Source organism: Nyctereutes procyonoides, unplaced genomic scaffold (genome assembly GCF_905146905.1).
Source record: "Nyctereutes procyonoides isolate TBG_1078 unplaced genomic scaffold, NYPRO_anot_genome, whole genome shotgun sequence".
Lineage (NCBI taxonomy): Eukaryota > Metazoa > Chordata > Mammalia > Carnivora > Canidae > Nyctereutes > Nyctereutes procyonoides.
Genome location: NW_026575131.1, coordinates 39,433,236 through 39,457,795, shown reverse-complemented (window position 1 = coordinate 39,457,795; position 24,560 = coordinate 39,433,236). Strand labels below are relative to the sequence as shown.

At 40.5% G+C, this 24,560-nt stretch overlaps 1 protein-coding gene across 3 annotated transcripts in view; it reads left to right on the top strand.

The window, feature by feature from the left end:
• RBM6 (RNA binding motif protein 6) overlaps positions 1-24,560 on the top strand; it is a 123,079-nt gene that overhangs the window by 43,060 nt on the left and 55,459 nt on the right. Inside the window, exon 6 of one of the 3 annotated variants that reach the window (XM_055342911.1) lies at positions 8,559-8,632. The exons of the other annotated variants lie outside the window; for them this stretch is intronic. Within the exon in view, the coding sequence (XP_055198886.1) occupies positions 8,559-8,632 (74 nt within the window). The remainder of the gene's footprint in view (positions 1-8,558; positions 8,633-24,560) is intronic. 3 annotated transcript variants of the gene reach the window in all.

The window sequence follows — 24,560 nt, the reverse complement described above, 5'->3', positions numbered from 1 at the left end:
AATTGTTAATGATGTCCTCTGATTTTCAGACAGGTAAAATAAAACAGGACTTTTCATGGGTGTTACAGGAAATGATCAGACAAGAAGTAGAAAAAATTGCACACAGGTGCATATGGTTGCTTTCACCAACCTGGAAGCTTTCCAAATCCCATCATTGAAGGGTTTTTATGGGAGGTTCCATTATGTAGTCATATTGATTAAATCATTGTGGCTGCTGGTGATTAGGTTAAATTCCAACTCCTTTCCTCTCCCTGCGCATTGGAGGGGTAAGGCTAAAAGTTGCAAGCTTCTGAGCAAGGCTTGGGCATTCTGATCACCAGGCCCCATCCTGATGCTATCAAAGAGCCCACCAAGAGTCACCTCATTAGAACAAAAGACACTCATATCACCCCTGTCATTCAGGAAATTCCAAGAGTTTTAAGATCTCCATGCCAGGAACCTGGAACAGAGACCAAATATCTTTCTATTTTACCACAGATGGGGATCCCAAATGTGGATCTGGTTGGTAGCTAGTACGTTTAGTTGGGCATCAGTTTTCTGTTATAATGCATAGATGACCTAGGTTTATGGTCTCATCAAAGTGTGAGAATGCCAGTTGTCTGACCCTTCTCTGGATGTTATTTTACTTCTGGAATAGGTAAGTGGCTGGGCCAGTGTGATCTGTTCTCATCTTGAGCAACCAGCTCAGAAGCCACTATCTTTGTGAACAGTGGAGACTTGTCCTTTTATTTGTACTAGGGCCAAGGCAATAGGAAACATGTTTATGGGCCATATTTTTTCCTCCACTCAAAATGAAAATAGCTTTGTGATCTGTGGGGGAAACATATTCTTAACAACTAGAAATCAGTGAGGCAGTTCATCAGTGCTAACATTTTATTTTATTTTTTTATTTTATTTTAAGGATTTTATTTATTTATTCATGAGAATGCACAGGGAGGAGAGAGAGAGGCAGAGACAGGCAGAGGGAGAAGCAGGCTTCATGCAGGGAGCCTGACGTGGGACTTGATCCAGGGTCTCCAGGATCACACCCTGGGCTGCAGGAGGCGCTAAACCGCTGAGCCACCGGCGCTGCCCAGTGCTAACATTTTAATACTGGGGCATATTTGAGGAGCAGCAACACAGGTAGCATCTGATCTTTAGTCCCTGACAATGCTTTGTAAAAGAAACATGAAGGTGCTGAAATGCATTATCTCATGCACTCCTGAGACCACCCTGCAAAGGAGTTAACATCATTGCAACTTGGCATATGGATATCCCAGGCCCAGAAAGAAGTGGCTCGGACTGAAAGCACATGGTGAGTTAGTCTGCATAAGTACAAACCTGAGAAATTACTTTTCTTGTATTTTGCTCCAGTGAAGATACACATTGCTATTGCTATTATGTTAACTGAGCACCATCATGTACCAGGTATTATGCTAATATTGGGGATATAGAAATGAAAAGAGCTTGGGGCACCTGGGTAGCTCAATTGGTTGGGTATCTGACTCTTGATTTTGGCTTGGGTCATGATTTAGGGTTGGGAGATCAATCTCTGCGTTATTGGGCTCTACACCAGGTGGCGTGGAACCTGCTTCAGATCGTCTCTCCCTTTGTAGCCCCCCCCCCCCCCATGGTCTCTTTCTCTCAAAAAAGGAAGGAAGGAAAAAAAAAATGAGAAGACTTTACCCCCTAATCTGGGACTTGTTCTGGGATCATCTTGCATGGCAGTTTGCTGCAGCATTCATTGGCACTGCTCTTCTCTTGGATGATCCTTTTGCCATATACTTATACCATCTTTCCTGCCAGGCCAGAGTGTTGGCTAGGGAAAAAAGTAGGTCAACAAAGGTTCCTCTTTTCCTCCTGGTGTTTGCTCTGTAGATTTTTGTTTGTTTGTTTGTTTTCAAGTGAACAAAAATTGAAGTAGAACATTGGCTTTGTAAAGGTTAATTGTTCCCTGGGATTCCTGGCTGGCTCACTAGAAAGAGTGTGCGACTCTTGCTCTTATGAGTTTGAGCCCCGCATTGGGTGTAGAGATTGCTTAAATAAATAAATAAACTTAAAAAAAAAAAAGAATTGTTCCCAGGTAAAAAAAGTCCTGAGGATATAATATACAGTGTGTTAATTGTATTTAATAGTACTGTATTGTATATTTTAAAGTTGCTAAGAGAATAGATCTTAAAATTTCTCATCCCAAGAAAAAAAATTTGCGTGTGTGGTGATGGATGTTAACTTTAAACTTACTGACTAATCATTTTACAATATATACATATATCAAATTATTATGTTTACCTAAAACCAACACGTGTTATATGTCAGTAATATCTCAATAAAGAAATAATAGTTGTTTTCTTTTCCGACTTACATAGCATCTTGAGATAGTCTATGCCTATCTGTTGTCATAACTCTTCCTTTACTCTAAGCTCTCTGAGAGCAGGGATACTCTTTTGTTGTGCTCACATAGCATTATTAATGTCATTGGAATTAAAATGATTAAATAAGGGTGAGAATTTCCCATATAATATCCTGGGCCCAGAGAACCATCATTAGATGAAGTGACCCCTAATTAATTTTGGACTTTGCGGGGATCCCTGGGTGGCTCAGCGGTTTAGCCCCTGCCTTCGGCCCAGGGCGTGATCCTGGAGTCCCGGGATCAAGTCCCACATTGGGCTCCCTGCATGGAGCCTGCTCCTCTCTCTGCCTGTGTCTGTCTCTCTTTCTCACATCTGTGTTTCTCATGAATAAATAAATAAAATCTTAAAAAAAATTTTTTTTGGACTTTGAGAACTTCTTGAAAATACAACCTCAAACAACCCCCCCCCCTTTTTTTGGAATAACCAGTTGGCACTAATGGAACACTACGTAAAATGGAACCATATGCAGTTTTCAAAAATTTAGCAAGTAATCATGAGTGTGTATCTTCCTTGTTTCATCTTTTATTATAAACCAGCAAGTCTTATGTGAATAGTTGAGGGGGAGAGGATTGAAAGTGCTTGTAAGATTTGAAATGGTCTATTTCATGAGGTCCAATTCTGTTCTTCCCAGTTAGTAGGTTGACATATAAATCAGATATTTTCCTACTTTTCATAATGCAAGCTGCAGGGACATATTCACTTGAGTTTTTTTTTTTAAAGATTTATTTATTTATTTATGATAGACAGAGAGAGAGAGGCAGAGACACAGGCAGAGGGAGAAGCAGGCTCCATGCCGGGAGCCTGACGTGGGACTCGATCCCGGGACTCCAGGATTGTGCCCTGGGCCAAAGGCAGGCGCCAAACCGCTGAGCCACCCAGGGATCCCCTATTCACTTGAGTTTTAACAGAGTGAAGTACCTGTTAGAAATCTTGCACATTGGCTTTCTTTGTTATATTACTTCCATTGGTAGGAATTCAGATATCTGGATTGATTCTGTTTGGTTTTTGCCAAAATCTCTAACTTGATAATATTTTACTTTTCTTTTAAAAGTAATGAAATGGAATTATGAAAATAGGATCTATAAAAACATAGCCCTCTTCAATCTCTATAAAGATTTTTCGTGGTGCTCTTTATATTCATAATGCTTTGTTCCCACAGAAATATAATCTTTGTGTAGAGAAAAAAAAAATCTGTTCTTTTCCCTCAAAGATACCCAATAAAGAAAACTTTTCCCTACCTCTATCCTTTTTTTTTAATTCCTGTATTGTTCAGTTTTAGGTATACAGTATAATGATTCAGCAATTCTATACGTTACATCCTGATTCCTCTCTGCCTGTGTCCTTTAAAATCCTGATTCTTGGACAGCCCCGGTGGCTCAGCGGCTTGGCACTGCCTTTGGCCTGGGACCTGATCCTGGAAACCCGGGATCGAGTCCCGGGTTGGGTTCCCTGCTTGGAGCCTGCTTCTCCCTCAGCCTGTGTTTCGTCTTCTCTCTCTCTCTCTGTCTCTCGTGAATAAATAAATAAATTTTTTTTAAAAATCCTGATTCTTTTTAACATTTTATAGTTGGTATGTATATTCTTGGCTTTATCAAAGTCAAATCACTCCTAATGGGAAATTCAGCTAGACTTGTTTATGTTAGTTGGGTTTTTTTTAGAATAGTTTGAACACAGGGCTGCTCATCTCATTTGCCTAAGTAAGTATTTCTGTGTAATTGTTATAAATGCCAGGCTTGGTATAAACATTGCAATTGACTTGAATAATTAAGGGCCATGTTTGTCAGCATCCCTGAGTCAACTCTTTTAGGAGCAGAGACTAAAAGATACTGGATATTATTCATTAGGGCTTTGTTTTCTGTACCATACTCCCCCTTAAGCACCTGGTTAGCTTTTATCACAGATACTTTTTTGGTTAATAGGCTATCACGTGATTAATGAACATGAAGAAGAATTGAAATTTTAGTATTACTTTATATACTTCCTTTTCTTTCCTTGTTATCATCGTTCTCAACTCCCAAAAAACAAACAAAACTTATAAGGAGCATTCACATTTCTATGAGAAATCTGTACATTTAGTTAGGTTAGAAAATGGAGTAAAATATGCTTTTTAATAGTCCTATAAATAAGCACAAAGACCCATCAGACTTCTTCCCAGCATGTGGCGGTAGAAGAAAAAGGTAATAAAAGAATTTTTTACTCTTTAGGTAAGAATCTCTATGGCACTGTTAACATTGAGTTTACCATCTTAATGATTCCAAATGATTTCTAGCAATTGTGAATGCATGGTTGGTTGGTTATTTTCAGAATGTTTAGGTCTGTGGGTGGGATAGGTCTACTAAAACTTACTCTGTGAATTATAAAATTACATTTGAGGAATTAAAAAAAATCCCCAATTATCCTGCTGTAACAGTACAACCACTGTAATCATGTTTGTCTACAGCCATGTCGCGTTACTCATTTTCAGATTTCCATATATTCACCTGTGCTTGCTCAGCCCCTCTCCATGACCCCATCTTCTCTCTCATGGAGTGAGCATGAGAGGTGTGATGTGACTCAGTCATGGCTTCAGTTGGTCTCTGTCTCTCAAGTTTCCCTAAGTGTGAGCATTCGCTGTGCTAGCTGTGATTCTGTTATTTAAAGTGATATGTTTTTCATACATTATGGCCCTTAAATGCAAGCCAGCCTCTTCATCTGGTGTCAACCAAAAGAAAAGCGATCTGTTGCGACGCTGGAGGAAAAACTGGCAGTGTTGGACTTAACCTATATTGAGAGATGGTATGTTGTTCTTCACGTTGGGGTGTTTGAGTACGATTTTTGACAATGCATGGTTTTCATCTCATATGCAGACTTTTATCTCTAACCTCTGAGTTAGATGTGACTTCCTCATATTTAATTCTGGTTCTTTTTCCTATACACATTTTATACAATTGTTCTCAGTTTTAAAGCTTTTAAAATATTCTATATTAAGTATCCTATATCAAGTGTCTTACTGTATTGTAATTTTTTTAAATTTTTTTTTTTTTTTAGATTTTATTTATTTATTCATGAGACACAGAGAGAGAGGCAGAGACAGGCAGAAGCAGGTTCCCTGCAGGGAGCCCAGTGTAGTACTCAATCCCAGGACCCCGGGATCGTGCCCGGAGCTGAGGGCAGACGCTCAACCATTGAGCCACCAGGCATCCCTGTATTGTAACTTTTATAGCTATCATTACAATAAGCTTTTGGATTTTTGTCTTTGCAGAAGACTTTTGGTAGCCAGTATAGCAGCCCATGCTTTTTTTTTTTTTTTTTTTTTTAATTTTTATTTATTTATGATAGTCACAGAGAGATAGAGAGAGAGAGAGGCAGAGACATAGAGGGAGAAGCAGGTTCCATGCACCGGGAGCCTGACGTGGGATTCGATCCCGGGTCTCCAGGATCGCGCCCTGGGCCAAAGGCAAGCGCCAAACCGCTGCGCCACCCAGGGATCCCACAGCCCATGCTTTCTAACTTGCATACTTGGACCTACTCACTAAGTTCTGCTATAGATATTTTAGAATAGGGGTAACTGGTGTGCTGCAGGTTTCCATATTTCTTAATTATAGACATGGCCTTATCTGTCCTTGGGAATGTGGGACCCTTTTCTGTGATTGGGCTCAATAAAGTTTAGAATTCAGATTACTTATATCAGTCTAGGATTTTATTAAAAGGTAAGAGGCTATTCAGTGTAGCAGTTAACAGCATCAATTTGAATCTGGACTGCTTGGTTCTGAGTCCATATTCCTACTTTCCATTAAGGTGATTTTTGAGCAAATTATATAATCTTTATTTGCCTGCTTCCCCATGGGTAAAATGAGGTTAATATTAATAGTATTTACCTCATAGGGTAGTCTTGTGAGGATTAAATTAGTGTATGTAAAGTATTTAGAATGCAGCCTTGCACCAATAAGTGTTAAGTAAGTTTTACTTAATATTGTCCATTTTGGCAATTCCTGAAAATCCTTGCACAACTGTGAGTCTTAGACACACAAAATGTCTAAGATTAAGATTGGGTACCTTTTTTTTTTTAAAGTCTCAGTTATTATAATTAAGCCTTAAATTTCTGTTATTATTTAATATCTAAAGTTTCAGGCAGAAGAAACTGAATGTTGGGCTTGTGGATTTAATATTCAATCTGAAGTAACATTATTAACATACGTATTAGAGTTGATATATAGAGATGCTCATAGGTCTCTTGAAAACTGTATCTTTTCCTTCCCAGTGACTGTAGTATCAGAGTCTTGTTTGTCTGCTAGCAAAGTATGAATGTTGTCATAAATCATCTCTCTTTCTCTTTGTCCACAGATTCTGTGTGCTCCTCTGGGCCACAGTAGTTACTTCTTTAAGTACAGAAAGGAAACTCAGGGGTTTTCCAATTTGGTGTTAGTTCCCTGTGTTTTTCATTTTGGCAGCTGTAGAGAGGGTTGCTTTCCACACATCTGGACCTAGATATGTTCTGTAGAGGTAACCAACACACCTTGGAGTATATCTGCTTGTTCCATGGCTTCCCCTTTTCTGATTGTGGACATGCAGTTGAGTGTTTGCAGTAGATATTTGCTGATAGAAGGCACCTTAGTTGCTTCTGCTATTCTATAGTGTTTCCCAAGAACATTCAGAGCCCTTTACAAAATGCAGAATGTTTTCTTTCTTTCTTTCTTTTTTTAATTTATTTTTTTAAATGGGCTCCACACCCAGCATGGAGCACAGTGTGGGACTTGAACTCATGACCTTGAGATCAAGACCTGATCTGAGATCAAGACCTGATCTGAGATCGAGAGTCAGACGCTTAACTGAATAAGCCACCCAGGTGCCCCAAAATGCAGAATGTTTTCTTCTAAAAGTTCACGGAGTTTGATAAAGAACATCCACTTAAAAGGAATTCAGTAACAAAACAATTTCTATCATTAATAGGATGTATATAAATACATATACTGTTTCTTTAAAGTAGTTTCATTTCTTCAAATAGTTACTAATCAGAGGAGGCTGATTTTGTGGTAAATTTAAGTACAGGTTGCAGGGGTTAGTTTTAATCTGTGTTGGTCAGAGTGTGAAATCAATTTGTTGTTTCACTTTCCCTGAGTTTTATTTCTCATCTGAACAAATTGCATCTTTTTCTTGCTGTTCATTTGCACAGCATCACTCCTAAAGATGCACTTCTTTATCCTGCAAGGCAGTGGAGGAAGCATGGAAGGCACTTGTGGAGCATTGCATTGCCAAGTGTGTTTTTGTAGGCATATGGTACCAGTGTCTGGGAAATTACAGGATGGGTTAGTATTAGAGCTCAGCAGCCTGTAAATCCCATGAGTTCCTAATCTCATGGGTCATGAGAGTTGCAAATGACACTTTCTTAGGAGAAAGGTGAAGGGTGGTCTCTGACTGACTAATGGCTTATACAATTCTTGGACATGTACTGATTGCTAACAACTGCTGTCTCTTCCCCCATCCTACCCTAGCGCCAGTCTCTGTGCATGAGCACAGTTTGGGACCCAGCTATTTGTACTTACTTATGCTTTTACACCTTCTTCCTTTCATAAAGATTTAAGCTGGTTTATGACTTGAGTTGAAACAAGGAAAAAAGAGGAGACCTGAAATGGTCTGTCCCCTGCCAACCAGAAGCTTCCTGTGGTTTCCAAACAGAATAGTTGCCTCAGTCTGTCAGCACTTCTGTCTTTGAAGGTGGTTTCTGCTTGAAAAGTGGTGACTATTAGCATAGCTTTGGGATAATTGCTTCTCCTTCCTCTTTCAGGATACATTGTTGTTTTTTTCCAGATACTTTCCTGCTCTTGTTGACTTTGTTTTTCCAGAAGATTCAGCCTGTGATTAATATGTTCTGGGTCCCCTCGTGAACTTTCTGTGGGATTACCTAATTCTGGGGCACCCTCACCAGACAGACCATCAGTGCTAAAGAGGGCAGATCTTCTTGGTTAATAGAAAAAGCCATTTTGGAATGACTCTCAAAGTCAGAAACATCCAGATTTTCCTTCAGTACTTTTTTTCTGTTTGGGGTAGCAGCTTTGCCCAGTATAGGGGAGGGAGGTGCTAGTTGGGAGGGCTTGTGTTAAGGGGTTCAGAAACAGGGGATTTAAGTGTGTCTTTTGTGTTTGCAAGGCACTAACACCACTCCCGTCTGTATTTAAATGCTGTCCCCAGGTTACGACTATGGCTATGTCTGCGTGGAGTTTTCACTCTTGGAAGATGCCATCGGATGCATGGAGGCCAACCAGGTTGCTTTATACTTCGGTCAAATGATGCTGGAAGGATATATTTTTTATGTACGGGGAGGGAGGGTATCAAATGATTGAACTTTGGAAAGGTACCAGAAATCTGTATTTGGAGCATACCAAATTCCAACCAGAAAGCAGTTGTGAAGAGAAACTTTAGAAGAGGCTGGGAAGGTTTCTCTAGCAGAGTTAATGGGCACAAGTGTATTTTAAAAACTGGAGCCCAGTTGCAGTTGGACTAGATGACAAAGACAGTAGATGGGAAAAAATGACAGGTCTGGAGTGCTTCCCATTGGAATGTGATTGATTAGGAGATCTTAATGCAAAGAATGATCCTTGACTGTCTGTGATCTTAAGGATCTGCCTGGCACAGGAATTCTAGATCAGTACTTATACCTAGACCTAGGGTCAGGGCCACTGATGGCAACACCTGTGGCACTTAGGTCCTACCTGCATGTGCTACTTTCTCAAGAGGGCCATCAGGAAGGAGAAAGAGGAGTGGATTGTTGTGTGTAGTGCATTTATCATGGTTCTTTAAAAATTGGAGTTTCGTACTCAAGTTCTTGGCTGCCTATAGTCAGAGCTGGTGAATCTGAATCTATACTTACCTTATGTTTGAAACATCTAGATGTATTCAGCTTGCCACCTAGAACTGTCATTTGGACTTTTAATTGAACCCTGCCTGTTGGTTTTGGAATTATGAAATGGATAGAATCCTTGTCATGGTGTTTCCTTGGGGGGAAGTTATTTTCTTTGTGGTGTCTTAGCTTCTCCATCTGTAAAGTAGGAGAAAGAAGCTTAATAATACAGTTTGATATTTATGTACCCACTGCTGTTACTTAACGGTGAATGCAGTGTGCCCAAGATCTTAAGGCTCTGCTAGAGAAGAGTAGTATTGCATGAGAACTCTTCCTCTCTTGTAGCCCGATGCCCTTTCGTCAGCTTTGTTCCATTCAGCATGGCTCATTACACTTAACCTTCTCCCTTCTTTGGCCATGTTCTCCCCTTATGGGGAGATGGCATCTATAAATCCTTTGGGAGCAAGCGCTATTTAGAGGAAACTTGACGTATCCATACCTATTGTTAGTAGTATAAATATTGTTAGATCGTCAGAGAATGACTGGATTACAACCACAATCCTCTTGATGGAGTTCTTTTTTTTTTTTTTTTTTTGACGAAGTTCTTATTGACTGATTGGTTCATTGTCCATCATTAAGCCAGTCATTTAATGGATGTTATGTGCCAGCTACCAATATTTTGAGAGAAGAATGAAGGTCCCAATCTTTATGCTTATGGTTGGTTCCATTCTGACTGCCTGTCCTACTTGAGAACACTTACTTAATTCGTGAACATCTTGTTATCAGTGAATAGTCATTAAGTCCTTTGCCACTGTGCTAAATAATACTATGAGTGGTGGAAATATAAATGGGGGAGCCATGGCAGATGCTATTCTCTTTTGTAGCGTTCTCCCAACTGTGTGTTGCTCCTGGAGAGGTGTTACTTCTTATCAAAGCTGTTTGGTCTTTAATCTTAAAAAATAACAATATTGTGTTTTAACTGCCTCTTCCTTCTATCCCAACAAAAAAGTCCTGTCTGAAATTTCTAGCCCCTTTTAGAAGTGTTACATAGAACTAGGACAGCCTTTTTTTAAAAACAAAATTTATCCTAGGCAGGGTTTCTTTTCGAGCAATATGTGGAAAAATGTTCATTTACACAGCAGTATTGAGGGGGTGTGGTCTTTAGTCATCTATACTCTCACCCTCCCTACACTTTCTCTGAACATTCTTAGGGTTCCCAAATCCCTGATGATTGACCCTTGCCCCATGAATGAGATGCCAGAACAAAGCAAGAGCAGTGCCAAAATTTTTTCGGGGTGAAATAGGATGTTTTGACAGGTAGCTGTCCTTAGGCATATGTACCATAAGGTACTCTGTGCAGAAGTACAAATAAGAGACAGCTTGTATCTTACAGGAACTTAGACCAAGAGAGGTGACAGACATTAGGTGGTAGTCACAGATCCCATAGGATGTTCTCTCAGATTCCAAATTTTTGTATGATCTCTCTCTCTCTTTTTTTTTTTTTTTTAAAATTCATGAGAGACACACATAGAGAGAGAGAGGCAGAGACACAGGCAGAGGGAGAAGCAGGCTCCATTCAGGGAGCCTGACATGGGACTCGATCCCGGGACTCCAGGATCATGCCCTGGGCTGAAGGCGGCACTAAACTGCTGAGCCACTCGGGCTGCCTTGTATGATCTCATTTTTAATATTCACTAGAATAATTATTTAATAAGGTAGAACCATATCCTTAGTCAACCTCCTTTCCTAGTTTTATATTCTTCCCCTAGTCATAGGACACAGCGTAGACTGCTAGCACTGCCATACAACAGAATCCTCTTGCTGAACTGTACAGATTTCATGATCCACTCACCATCCTTCTAGTAATCTAATCTGATGAGTAAACCACTCATCAGGGAAGAACTTAGCAGCTGTCTGTCTGTCTGGGGAATTCATTTCTAGCAGAGGTCTGTCTGTCAGCTTGTACCTTCATCTCTGTCTAGGAGAAATAGGAAGCCAGCAAACACTGTGAGGCAGGGTTTTTTATTCTATTCCTACTGGGAAGGGTATTTCTAACAGCATCATGTACCCTGGGCTTTCTTTGTTGACCAAGTCCTTGCAGTTTGAGGGTGAATATTATCTCCTTTTGCCATGTATGCCATTTCACTGGGGGACTTAGGGAGGGGAGTAAGAAGCATTGTATTAGAGTATTGATCCCTTCAGTGGTTGCCCAGTTGTACCAGCTCTTTCAAGCAGTTGTCAGTTCTAAAGAAATTAGCTTTTTCTTTTCTTTTCTTTTCTTTTCTTTTCTTTTCTTTTCTTTTCTTTTCTTTTCTTTTCTTTCTTTTTTCTTCTTTCTTTTCTTTTCTTTTCTTTCTTCTTTCTTTTCTTTCTTCTTCTTTCTTTTGACTTTATTTATTCATTAGAGAGAGAGAAGAGAGAGAGGCAGAGACACAGGCAGACACAGAAGCAGGCTCCATGCAGGGAGCCCGATGTGGGGCTTGAACTTGGGACTACAGGAACATGCCCTGAGCCAAAGGCAGATGCTCAACCACTGAGCCACCCAGGCATCCCAGCATTTTATTTTCTTCCATTTGCAGGTGTGATGTTTGTTTGTTCTCAATCAAATGTTTACTGAAATGCTCTTATGAAGGGTAGCTCTGGAAGAAGAATTCATTTCTCTGGAATATTTACTCAACTTTCTTAGCATTGGTGGCCTTCTTTAGCCAAAGATGACTTGGCTATATGATAGAATCATCCTGACTTTACAAAGTAGAAAAAAAAGATGCCATTATCACCTAACATGAAGATTCTTTCAGACACTGGCCTTTGCTGGGGGGGGGGGGGGGGGATGAAGGCTGTAGAATCCATGAAGTTTTATGAAATAGTGTTTTTTATGTCAACAAAGTTAAGAGAGTTTAGGTTTTTGAAGATACCAGGATGTAAAGGGTGTTTCTTTTTTATTTTATTTATTTATTTATTTATTTATTTATTTATTTATTTATTTATTTATTTATTTATTTATTTATTTATGATAGTCACACACAGAGAGAGAGAGAGAGAGAGAGAAAGAGAGAGAGAGAGAGAGAGGCAGAGACACAGGCAGAGGGAGAAGCAGGCTCCATGCACCGGGAGCCCGACGTGGGATTCGATCCCGGGTCCCCAGGATCACGCCCTGGGCCAAAGGCAGGCGCCAAACCGCTGCGCCACCCAGGGATCCCCGTAAAGTGTGTTTCCGAAGATAATGTGAAGGAAATCAAATCTGAAATGGTATCTCTGAGTAAAATGGGATCACCAGGGAAAGCTTTGTTCTGGAGGATGGGAAGACTGAGGCCATAGTGGAAAAAATGGGTGAAAACTTAATTTGTTAGAATCATTTTCAAGTTGTTAGCATTACTGTATGAAACACTTAAGTATTTAGGTTGTGTACATTCCAGGTAACAAAAAAGTGGTAACCTTTTAATCCTGCAAGGTTGTGGTTTTGCCTAAACCCATACCCCAAAACTACTTCACTGAAGAGAATGTGGCACCCCATCCAGAGCTCAGCTGTATGACTTGTGGCTTAAATCATGGGATTTTTCCTCAAAACTTCAATTTTAGTACCTTTTCCTGATTGCCCTCTGTAAGGTTATTGGTGAGAAACAGAAAGAAAAATACATTCTAAAATGAATGTAAATGTAAATCAGTAGTTACTGAAGATTTTTGCTCTCAGGATATTTAAGAAAATTACAGTTCTGGGGATCCCTGGGTGGTGCAGCGGTTTGGCACCTGCCTTTGGCCCAGGGCGCGATCCTGGAGACCCGGGATCAAATCCCGCATTGGGCTCCCTGCATGGAGCCTGCTTCTCCCTTGCCTGTGTCTCTGGCCGCCCCCCCCCCCCCCCGTGAATAAATAAATAAAATCTTTAAAAAAAAGAAAAAAAAAGAAAATTACAGTTCTATTTAGTAATTGAGTCTTGACTGGCATGAGGCAGTATATCCTAGTAATTAAATACATGGAGGCAGACTACCTGGGGTTGCATTCCTGTTCTATCACCTTCATCTGTGTGATTGGACAAGTGGCTTAACATCTCTGTGTCCTAGTGTCCTCTCATACTTCTTGGGATTAAATGAATTAATGCATGTAGAGTGATTAGAACCAGGCCTGGCACACAGTGAACACTGAGTCAGTATTTGTTATTATCATAACAACTTTGCATCTAACTGGAACAAGAAAATCTTAAGTTACAGCAGCTTCAGTCTTGGCTTCATGAAATATCTAGCTAAAAAGGGATTTGGTGGCAGTACTCAAGAGGATTATTTTTGTGTCAACAGTATTTCCCATTTAAACTGTTGACTGGGACTGATTCTCAGGGGACTGCTTCTAGGTCTTTCTAGGAGCTTCTGCTACATTTGCTGTCAAATCTTAAATTCTCCCAATAGAAGGAGCCAGAGACACACCACATGGAGGACATGGAACATAGCTAGACCACACTAGAAATCTAGCTTGTGGCCTTTTTTTTTTTTTTTTTTTTAAGATTTTATTTATTTATTTGAGTGAGAGAAAGAACATGAGCTGGGAGAGGGGCAGAGGCAGAAGTAGACTCTCCACTGAGCAGGGAGCCCAATACAGGGCTCAATCCCAGGACACTGGGATCATTGACCTGAGCCAAAGGCAAGCACTTAACCAGCTGAGCCACCCAGGTGCCCCTAGCATGCGGCTTTAAAACTCTTAAGTTCTGATGACCAGCCCCTGGCTTTACCATATCTCAGACTTTCTGCAATAATCACAAGAAGTGCTCTAAACTGGATTCAGTTTGACTTTCTTGAATCATTAGGCAGTTTTTTTGCTTTGTTTTTAGAAAGAGAGTGTATGCATACGTGAGTGATGGGGGTGGGCAGAGAGAGATAGAGAGAGAGAGAGAGAGAGAGAGACTCTTAAGCAAGATCCATGCCCAGTGCAGAACCATGATTATGAGATCATGACCTGAGCCAGAATCAGGAGTCAGACACTTAACTGACTGAGCCATGTAGGCACCCCTCATTTTGTCAGTGTTAAGAGAGGACTTCAGTGTGTCTCCTATGATGAGGTTTATAATTATTTTTGTCATACATGTATATCATGATTCATTTCTGTGGATTGAAGTAATTTAGTTCTTAATTTGTTCTAAGTTGGAAATATGCCTATGAATTTCAATCTTGTTCTTTGATGTTATACCTATTCTTTCAGCTGGTATTTGTAGTTAATGTTTATACTTTTTATAAAAATGGAGTTGTGTGAAGTGCTAATTTTCAGTCTTGTGGACTTTTGGAACTTGATTACAGATAGTTATTGGAAAAAAAGACAAGCAGAATATGTATAATTCTAATTAACTAGCTCAGGGGTATAGTTCAGTTTGTGATCTTGATTATAACTTTGGTTTATGGTTCTGTATACCTCCAGACAGTATAGGGTTAGGACCACTGAAAAGTTTAGAATTCCAGCTTTATCACTTCTTAGTTCGTTTGTAATTTCTCAGTCTCAGTGTCTCACTTGTAAAATGGAAGGATAATCATAGTACCCACCTCAGAGCAGCTGTGAGATTAGAGTGATGTATGTGAAGCGCCTGGTACAGTGGCCAGCATTTGGTGGCTGCTCACTACCAGAAGAGGTACTGAAGAGAATGATTCTATGACACTGGACCCTGCTTGGTTGTCTTCCTTTTCCTTGGCTGCTTATTCACCTCTTGGGAGCCTGAGAAGTGATAATGATGCTTTGGGTGGCAGCTAGATGTTTGGCAGCCAATTCTGATGGTGCTGTTGCCCATTGCCTCTACCATGAGACTAGGTTTCCTGGACTGAAAGTGAAAACAAGGCTGTGTAGCATCTGGTGTCTGCAGGATGAGTACACAGGCATCCAGGCATGTGAGGGAAGAAAAACATGGCCATGCCAGTACTCCTGGGGGTGGGGAGCCTTGTTTAGAGCCTAGCATTGCTGGTAGTTCACCCATCACAGAATTTTCTTAGGCTTCCTGTGGTATTCAGTGTTATTAAGCATTTTCTCCACTTGAGCCGAACTTGGAGTATATTATAATGTGTCTTTGTGTCTCCTTCTCCCCAGGCCAAGTGTTCAGGTGCTGTTGTTTTACCTTCTAACTCATTTCGTATGAGTATATATTATATATAATATGTAATTCTTTCCTGTTAAGAGTATTGATGGTATGATTTTGATAATCGTGGATAAGCTTATCTAGATTAATAATTATTTTTTAAGATTTTATTTATTAATGAGACACACAGAGAGAGTGCGGCAGAGACACAGGCAGAGGGAGAAGCAGGCCCCATGCAGGGAGCCCGATGGCAGTACTCAATCCTGGGTCTCCAGGATCAGGCCCTGGGCTGAAGACGGTGCTAAACCGCCGAGCCACCCGGGCTGCCCAAGATTAATAATTTTTAATCTCACATTGTGAGATTAGCCATGCTAATGTTATATACTAATGCCATATATTTTACCAAATTCTGTGACTAAGTGAAATTTGTGTTTAATTTGTATAAATCCTATTTCCAAAGGAATATAAATAGAGAAAGAAGTTTATCACAGAATGTAGATTACTGGGGGCTCAGTTGGTCAAGTATCTGACTCTTGATTTCAGCTCGGGGCATGGTCTCAGGATTATGAGATCAAGTACACATTGGGCTCTGTGCTCAGCATGGAGTCAGCTTGTCCCTCTCCCTCTGCTCCCCACCCCCCACCCCTGCACTCGCACTCTCTCTCTCTAAAATAAATAAATACAATCTTTTTTAAAAAAAGAAAGTAGGGGGACGCCTGGGTGGATCAGCAGTTGAGCATCTGCCTTCCGCTCAGGTCGTAATCCCAGTCCCAGATCAAGTCCCACATCAGGCTCCCTGTGAGGAGCCTGCTTCTCTCTCTGCCTATGTCTCTGCCTCTCTCTGTGTGTCTCTCATGAATAAATAAATAAAATCTTAAAAAAAAAAAAGAAAGAAAGAAAGTAGGTTATCGGTTACCAGCCACTTAGGGAGAAGTGCTCTTAAGAGGGAATAGTGAATGACTCCTAATGGGTAATAGAGTCTCTTTTGAGGATGATTAAATCTTCTAGAATTAGATAGTAGTGATCATTGACCAAACTTGTGAATATACCAAAACCCATTGCATTGCAGAAAGCACAATAAAAGAGTGAATTTTATGATGTGCAAACTGTATCTCAATTTTAAAAAGTTTTTAAACTTAGCATGGAATTTGGTTTAGGGTGCCAGTCCAGTGGGAATGAAAATAAAACATGGATTCATTTACTCCCTCAGAAAAAGTATCTGTCGGGATCCCTGGGTGATGCAGCGGTTTGGCGCTTGCCTTTGGCCCAGGGCACGATCCTGGAGACCCAGGATTGAATCCCACGTCGGGCTCCCGGTGCTCAGAGCCTGCTTCTCCCTCTGCCTGTGTCTCTGCCTCTCTCTCTGTGTGACTATCATAAATAAACAAACAAAAAAAATTAAAAAAAAAAAGTATCTGTCAATTTGTTGGGAAGCTAGAGATTTAGAACTTCAATCTTAAAATGTAAAAGAAGAATTTCTTTGCTAATTGTATCTACTTACCACAGAAGAACACTTTAGCTGAAAATCTGAAAGATGATGATTAAATTGATAACCACATTTGAAGTGGCCACGTGGCTTGTGCACAGTAGTTGCTTGGTAGAGTTGAATAGGCTTTCTGCTTTAGTATCCATATAGTTAGAAGTTAATGAAAGAACTATTTGAAATAGATATGAAATAAAAATGCCTCTTAGGAAATCCTTGGGCTACTTTTTAGAGGTAACATTGCTGTAACCAGATGGTTAGTAGGTACCAATGTGGATCTTTCCTATTTTCCTGGAATTGTTAACCAAAGCTCAAAGTTGGGTGGGGAAGACCAGTTACTTCCCTGTGTATCTTTCTTAGAAGCTTCTTTCCAGCAGGATTGACATTGTGGCTTTCATGTTTGACCTGTAGTACATAGGGAATACAGGATCCACCCATTTTAATTATAAGTCGAAGTTTTTAATTAATTTTCCAAGTTGTGCAGCTGTCATCATAACCTAGTTTTAGAACATCTTCATTATTCCAATAAGATCGCTGTTTTTTGTTTTTTTTTTGTTTTTTTTTTTAGAGAAAGAACAAGTATGCTTGCATGTGAGAAAGTGGGGAGGGGTTGGGGCAGAAGGAGAGAGAGAATCCCAAGCAGGCTCCACAGCCAACGAGGGGCTTGATCCCACAACCTTGAGATAACCCAAGCCAAATCAAGAATCAGACACTAAACAACTGAGCCACCCAGGGCGCCCCCAACGTTCATTTAAAAAAAAAATATGATTTCAGACTTACTAAAAGTTGCAAAAACAATAGAAAGAATTTCTATATGCTTTGTACCCAGATTCAGCAAATGTTAACCTTTTTTGTTTTTGTTTTTTTTTTAATTTTTATTTATTTATGATAGTCACAGAGAGAGAGAGGGAGAGAGGCAGAGACACAGGCAGAGGGAGAAGCTGGCTCCATGCACCGGGAGCCCGACGTGGGATTCGATCCTGGGTCTCCAGGATCACGCCCTGGGCCAAAGGCAGGCGCTAAACCGCTGTGCCACCCAGGGATCCCTGTTAACCTTTTTTGAATTTTGAATGCAGATATTTTTGATTAGCAGTGTTCCCTTCTCTTGGAAAGAGGCATCATTGGACTTGTCCTCCCACCAGACCCTCCTTTGGTGGTTGAAGGTACTCTTTGGTAGGAGAAGATACATGAGTGTCTGGTGGGTGGAGTGGATGCTTTAGAAGATATTTGGGGCTTAAGCTATCTTCTCAGTGTTCCCCAGAGGATCCCCTGCTGGGCAAGAACTAGTTGAGGGATGGGAAGTAGGGCCAGATTCAAACTGCTCATTCATGGGCACTCGTGAAGTTTTTGTGGGGCTTTTCACTAAAATAGCAATTGTGTTCCCCCATGAGAGAGCAGACATTTGGATACCTGATACTCAAAAAGGGACTTCATGCTAGTTAGCATTAAACCAAGAAGCAATGCCAGCTAGGAGAGAGACTGGCCTGATAATGTTTCTGTAAGACAGTTCTTTTTTTTTTTTTTTTTTTTTTTTTAAGATTTTATTTATTTAGGGGATCCCTGGGTGGCGCAGCGGTTTGGCGCCTGCCTTTGGCCCGGGGCGCGATCCTGGAGACCCGGGATCGAATCCCACGTCGGGCTCCCGCCGCATGGAGCCTGCTTCTCCCTCTGCCTGTGTCTCTGCCTCTCTCTCTCTCTCTCTCTCTCTCTCTCTCTCTCTCTCACTCTCACTGTGTGCCTATCATAAATAAAATAAAATAAAAAATAAAAAATTAAAAAAAAGATTTTATTTATTTATTCATAGAGACAGAGAGAGAGAGAGGCAGAGACACAGGCAGAGGGAGAAGCAGGCTCCATGCAGAGAGCCTGACCTGGAACTCGATCCAGGGTCTCCAGGATCACGCCCTGGGCTGCAGGTGGCACTAAACCGCTGCACCACCAGGGCTGCCCAAGACAGTAGTTCTTAATAGCATGGGGGATAGAGTGGGAAGAAAACACCTTCTTCTCCCTTCCCCAGCAATTGGACATTGGGCAATGTCTGGAGACATTTTTGTTGTTGCTACTGGCATCTACTGGGTGGAGGCCAGGGAAGCTGCTAAATATCCTGCAATGCACAGGACAGCCCCCATATGAAGAATTACCTGCTTTCAAATGTCAGTAGTACTGAGGTTGAGAACCTCTGGTACAAAGGGACTGATGATTCTGGTACTTGTGGTTAGAGAATGACCCATCTTGCCATTTGTTATCTCTTAATGAATCATCTTTCTCCTTGCCTTCCTCCTGGTCCTAACAGTGGGGACTGAGAGGTGGGATTAACAGTGTAGCAAGAATGCGGACACTGTTCCTGCTCCCACTCCAGAGTAGCAATCCCATACCCAGCTTGTGCCCTTGAGAAAGGAGCTTTAGAATGAGACCTGTTTGATAGATTGACCATCAAATAACCAAAGATGATGTTTAGATCCAGCCTTAGACGTGACTGAGATACATATGAAATACATATTTTTTATCTTAGTAAAATAGCACTTTGCTGTAAATGGGACCTACTCTGCTAGATAACGCTGATTGATCTGTCTGGGATCACACTGGAAGTATCAAAAGCAACTCATTTTAACTTTTGTTAACATGATGAATATAGAACACCTCCCACATGCAAGATGCTGAGCTAGGTAGTATACATTTACTAATCAAATGGACACATTTCCAGTGGGATGAGGCTGTTTAAAAGTTTTAATTGGGCAGCCAGGTGGCTTAGCGGTTTAGCGCTGCCTCCAGCCCACAGTGTGATCTTGGAGACCCGGGATCAAATCCCACGTCAGGCTCCCTGCATGGAGCCTGCCTCTCCCTCTGCCTGTGTCTGTACCTCTCTCTCTCTCTGTCTTTCATGAATAAATAAAATCTTTAAAAATAAAAAAATAAAAGTTTTAAATGTTTTTAATTTGTTTTTTAATTTAAATTCAATTAACATATAATGTATTATTGATTTCAGAGGTATAAGTCAGTGGTTCATCAATCTTATATAATACCCAGTGCGCATTATATCATATGCCCACCTTAATGTCCATCACCCAGTTAGCCCATCCCTCAAGCCCTTCCCCTCCAGCAATCCTCAGTTTGTTTCCTATGATTAAAAGTCTCTTTTGGTTTGTCTTCATCTCTGATTTCGTCTTGTTTTATTTTTTCCCCTCTTCCCCTATGATCCTGGTTTGTTTCTTAAATTCCACATATGAGTGAGATCATATGATAATTGTCTTTCTCTGATTGACTTATTTCACTTAGAAATAGAGCATAGAAATAGAGCATAATATCCTTTAGTTCCATCCATGTCATTGCAAATGGGAAGATTTCATTCTTTTTTGGTAGCTGAGTAGTATTCCATTGTGTGTGTGTGTGTGTGTGTGTGTGTGTGTGTGTGTATCTCACATCTTTATCCATTCATCTAGGATCATCGATGGACATCTAGGCTCTTTCCATAGTTTGGATATTGTGGACATTTCTGCTATAAACATTGGGGTACAGGTGCCCCTTCAGATCACTACATTTGTATTTTTGAGGTAAATCCCTAGTAGTGTAATTTCTGGGCCATAGGGTAGGTAGCTCTATTTTCAACTTTTGAGGAAGCTCAGTATTGTTTTCCAGAGTGGCTGCACCAGCTTGCATTCCCACCAACAGTGTAAGAGGGTTACCCTTTCTCCACATCCTTGCCAACATGTTATCTCCTGACTTGTTAATTTTAGCCAGTCTGATAGGTGTAAGGTGGTATCACATTGTGATTTTGATTTCTATTTCTCTGATGCTGAGTGATGTTGAGCATTTTTTTTTGAAATTTTATTTATTCATGAGAGAGAGAGAGAGAGAGAGAGAGAGAGGCAGAGACACAGGCAGAAAGAAGCAGGCCCTGTGCGGGGAGCCCAGTGTGGGACTCGATCCTGGGTCTCCAGGATCAGGCCCCAGGCCGAAGGTGGCGCTAAACTGCTGAGCCACCTCTGCTGCCCAGTGTTGAGCATTTTTTAATGTGTCTGTCGACCTTTGTGTTTCTTCTTTGGAGAAATGTCTGTTCATGTCTTCTTTCCATTTCTTCTTTGGATTATTTGTTCTTTGGGTGTTGAGTTTGACTAGTTCTGTATAGATTTTGAATACTAGCCCTTTACCTGATAAGACATTTGCAGATATCTTCTCCTGCAATGCACAGGACAGCCCCTATATGAAGGAGTTGTCTTCTGCTTTCTATAGATTGTCTTTTGGTTTTGTCAACTCTTTCCTTTGCTGTGCAAAAGCTTTTTATCTTTATCTTGATAAGTCCCAATACTTCATTTTTACCTTTGTTTTCCTTGCCTTTGTAGATGTGTCTAAGAAGAAGTTGCTGTGTCCGAGGTCACAGAGGTTGCTGCCTGTGTTCTCCTCTAGGATTTTGATGGATTCCTATCTTACATTTAGGTCTTTCATCCATTTGAGCCTATGGTTGTGTATCGTATAACGAGATGGTCCAGTTTCATTCTTCTGCATGTAGCTGTCCAGTTGTCCCAACACCATTTGTTGAAGAGACTTTTTTCCATTGGATATTCTTTTCCTGCTTTGTTGAAGGTTAGTTGACCATAGAGTTGAGGGTCCATTTCCAGCTTCTCTATTCTGTTCCATTGATCTATGTGTCTGTGTTTGTGCGAATACCATATTGTCTTCATAATTATAGCTTTAGGGGCACTTGCATGGCTCAGTTGGTTGAGCATCTCCCTTTGGCTTGTGGCTTGTGGTCCCAGGGTTCTGGGATTGAGCCCCATATAGGGCTCCTTGTTCATTGAGGAGCTTGCTTCTCCCTTTCCCTCTGCCTGCAGCTCCCCCTGCTTCTGCTCTCTCTCTCTCTCTGTCAAGTAAATAAATAAAATCTTAAAAAAAAAAAAAGATAATTACAGCCTTGTGATAGAACTTGAAGTCTGGGATTGTGATGCCATCAGTTTTGGGTTTCTTTCTTTTTCTTTTTTTTTTTTTTTTTAAGATTTTATTTATTTATTCATGAGCGACACAGAGAGAGAGACAGAGACATGGGCAGAGAGAGAAGCAGGCTCCCTACAGGGAGCCCAATGTGGGACTCAATCTTGGGACTATGGGGTCACACCCTGAGCTGAAAGCAGACCCTCAGACACTGAGCCACCCAGGGACATTCCTTTGGCTATTCAGGATCTTTTCTGGTTCCATATAAATTTTAGGATTATTTGTTTTAGCTCTGTGAAAAAAAAAGTTGATGGTATTTTGATAGGGATTGCGTTGAATGTATAGATTGCTCTAAGTAGCATAGACATTTTAACAATATTTGTTCTTCCAGTCCAAGAGCATGGAATGTTTTTCCATTTCTTTGTGTCTTCCTCAATTTCTTTCATAAGTGTTCTGTAGTTTTTAGAGTACAGAAGTAAAGGTACCTCTTTGCTTTGATTTATTCATAGGTATCTTACGGTTTTGGGTGCAATTGTAAATGGGATTGATTCCTTAATTTCTCTTTCTTCAATCTCATTGTTAGTAGATAGAAATGCAACTGACTTCTGTGCATTGATTTTGTATCCTGCCACATTGGTGAATTCTATATGAGTTCTAGCAATTCTGGGATGGAGTCTTTTGGGTTTTTCACATACAGTATCATGTCGTTTGTGAAGAGTGAAAGTTTGACTACTTTGCCAATTTGAATGCCTTTATTTCTTTTGGTTGTCTGATTGCTGAAGCTAGGACTTCTTGTACTATGTTGAACAACTGTGATGAGAGTGGACACCTGCTGTGTTATGACCCTAGGGCAAAAGCTCTCATTTGTTCCCATTAAGAATGGTATTTGCTGTGGGTTTTTCGTATATGGCTTTTATGATTGAGACATTTTCCCTCATCCCTACACTGTGAAAAGTTTTAATCAAGAAAGGATGCTATACTTTGTCAGATGCTTTTTCTGCATCTGTTGAGAGGATCATATATATGGTTCTTGTCCTTTATTTATTTATTCATTCATGAGAGACACAGAAAGAGAGAGAGAGAGAGAGAGAGAGAGAGAGAGAGAGAGAGAGGCAGAGACCTAGGCAGAGGGAGAAGCAATCTTCATGCAAGGAACCCGATGTGGGACTCAATCCTGGATCCCGGGATTATGCCTTGAGCCAAAGGCAGACGCTCAGCCACTGAGCCACCCAGGCATCCCATTGTCCTGTCTTTTATTAATGTAGTATATCACGTTGATTTGTGATTGTTGAACCACTTTTGTAGCCCAACAATAAATCCCACTTGGTCATGATGAATAATCCTTTTAATGTACTGTTGGATGCTATTGACCAGTATTTTTGTAAGAATTTTGGCATCCGTGGGCAGCTCCAGGTGGCTCAGTGATTTAGCACCGCCTTCAGCCCAGGGCCTGATCCTGGAGACCCGGGATCGAGTCCTACGTCAGGCTCCCTGCATGGAGCCTGCTTCTCCCTCTGCCTGTATCTCTGCCTCTCTTTCTCTCTGTGTCTCTCATGAATAAATAAAATCTTAAAAAAAAAAAAGAATTTTGGCATCCATGTTCATCAGGGATATTGGTCCGTAATTCTCCTTTTTGGCAGGGTCTTTGTTTGGGATCAAGGTAATGCTGGCCCCATAGAAAGAGTTTGGAAGTTTTCCTTCCATTTTATTTTTTGAAACAGCGTCAGAAGAATAGGTATTAATTCTTTAAATGTTTGGTGGAATTCCCCTGGGAAACCATCCAACCCTGAACTCTTGTTTATTGGGAGATTTTTTATTTTTATTTTTTAAGGGATAGAGATTTATTAAACAAGGGTTCAGAAAAAGCTCTCAGGAGTGAGAGGGGTCCCGACAGAGTTGCCCTATTGGGAGATTTTTTTTATTACTGCTTCAATTTCCTTGGTCACGGTCTGTTCAGGTTTTCTGTTTCAGTTTTGGTAGTTTATACATCTCTAGGAATGCATCCATTTCTTTCAGATTGCCTAATTTGTTGGCATATAATTGCTCATAATATGTTCTTAGAATTGTTTGTATTTCTTCAGTGTTGGTTGTGTTCCGTCCTCTTTCATTTATGATTTTATTTATTTGGGTCCTTTCTCTTTTCCTTTTGTTAAATCTGGTAAGGAGTTTATTGATCTTATTAATTCTTTCAAAGAACCAGCTCCTAGTTTCCTGGAGACCTTCTTGTTTCTTGAGAAACAAGTATTGCTCTATACTTCCCTTTTAGGACCACGTCTGCTGCATCCCAAAGGTTTTGAACAGTTGTGTTTTCATTCTCAATAGTTTCCATGATTTTTAAAAATTCTTTAGTTTCCTGGTTGACCCATTCATTCTTTAGTAGCATGCTCTTTAGCCTCCGTGTATTTGAGTACATGTATTTGGTACTAGTTGAGACCTGATTTTATGACCCAGTATGTGATCTTTTCTGGAGAATTTTCCATGTGCCCTAGAGAACAGTGTGTACTCTGTTGCTTTAGGATGGAATGCTCTCAGTATATCTGTGAAGTCTATCTGGTTCAGTGTGTCATTCAAGCCCTTGTTTCCTTGTTGATCTGCTGCTTCAATGATCTGTCCCCTGCAGTGAGTGGGTTGTTAAAGCTCCCTACTACTAGTGTATTATGACCAATGTGTTTCTTTAGTTTTGTTATTAATTGGTTTATATAATTGGCTGCTCCCATGTTAGGGGCATAAATATTTACAATTGTTAGATCTTCTTGTTGGATAGACCCTTTGTTTTTGATATAGTGTCCTTCTCGTCTCTTATTACAGTCTTTGGTTTAAAATTTAATTTGTCTGATACAAGGATTGCTATCCCAGCTTTCTTTTGATATCCATTAGCATAATAAATAGTTCTACACC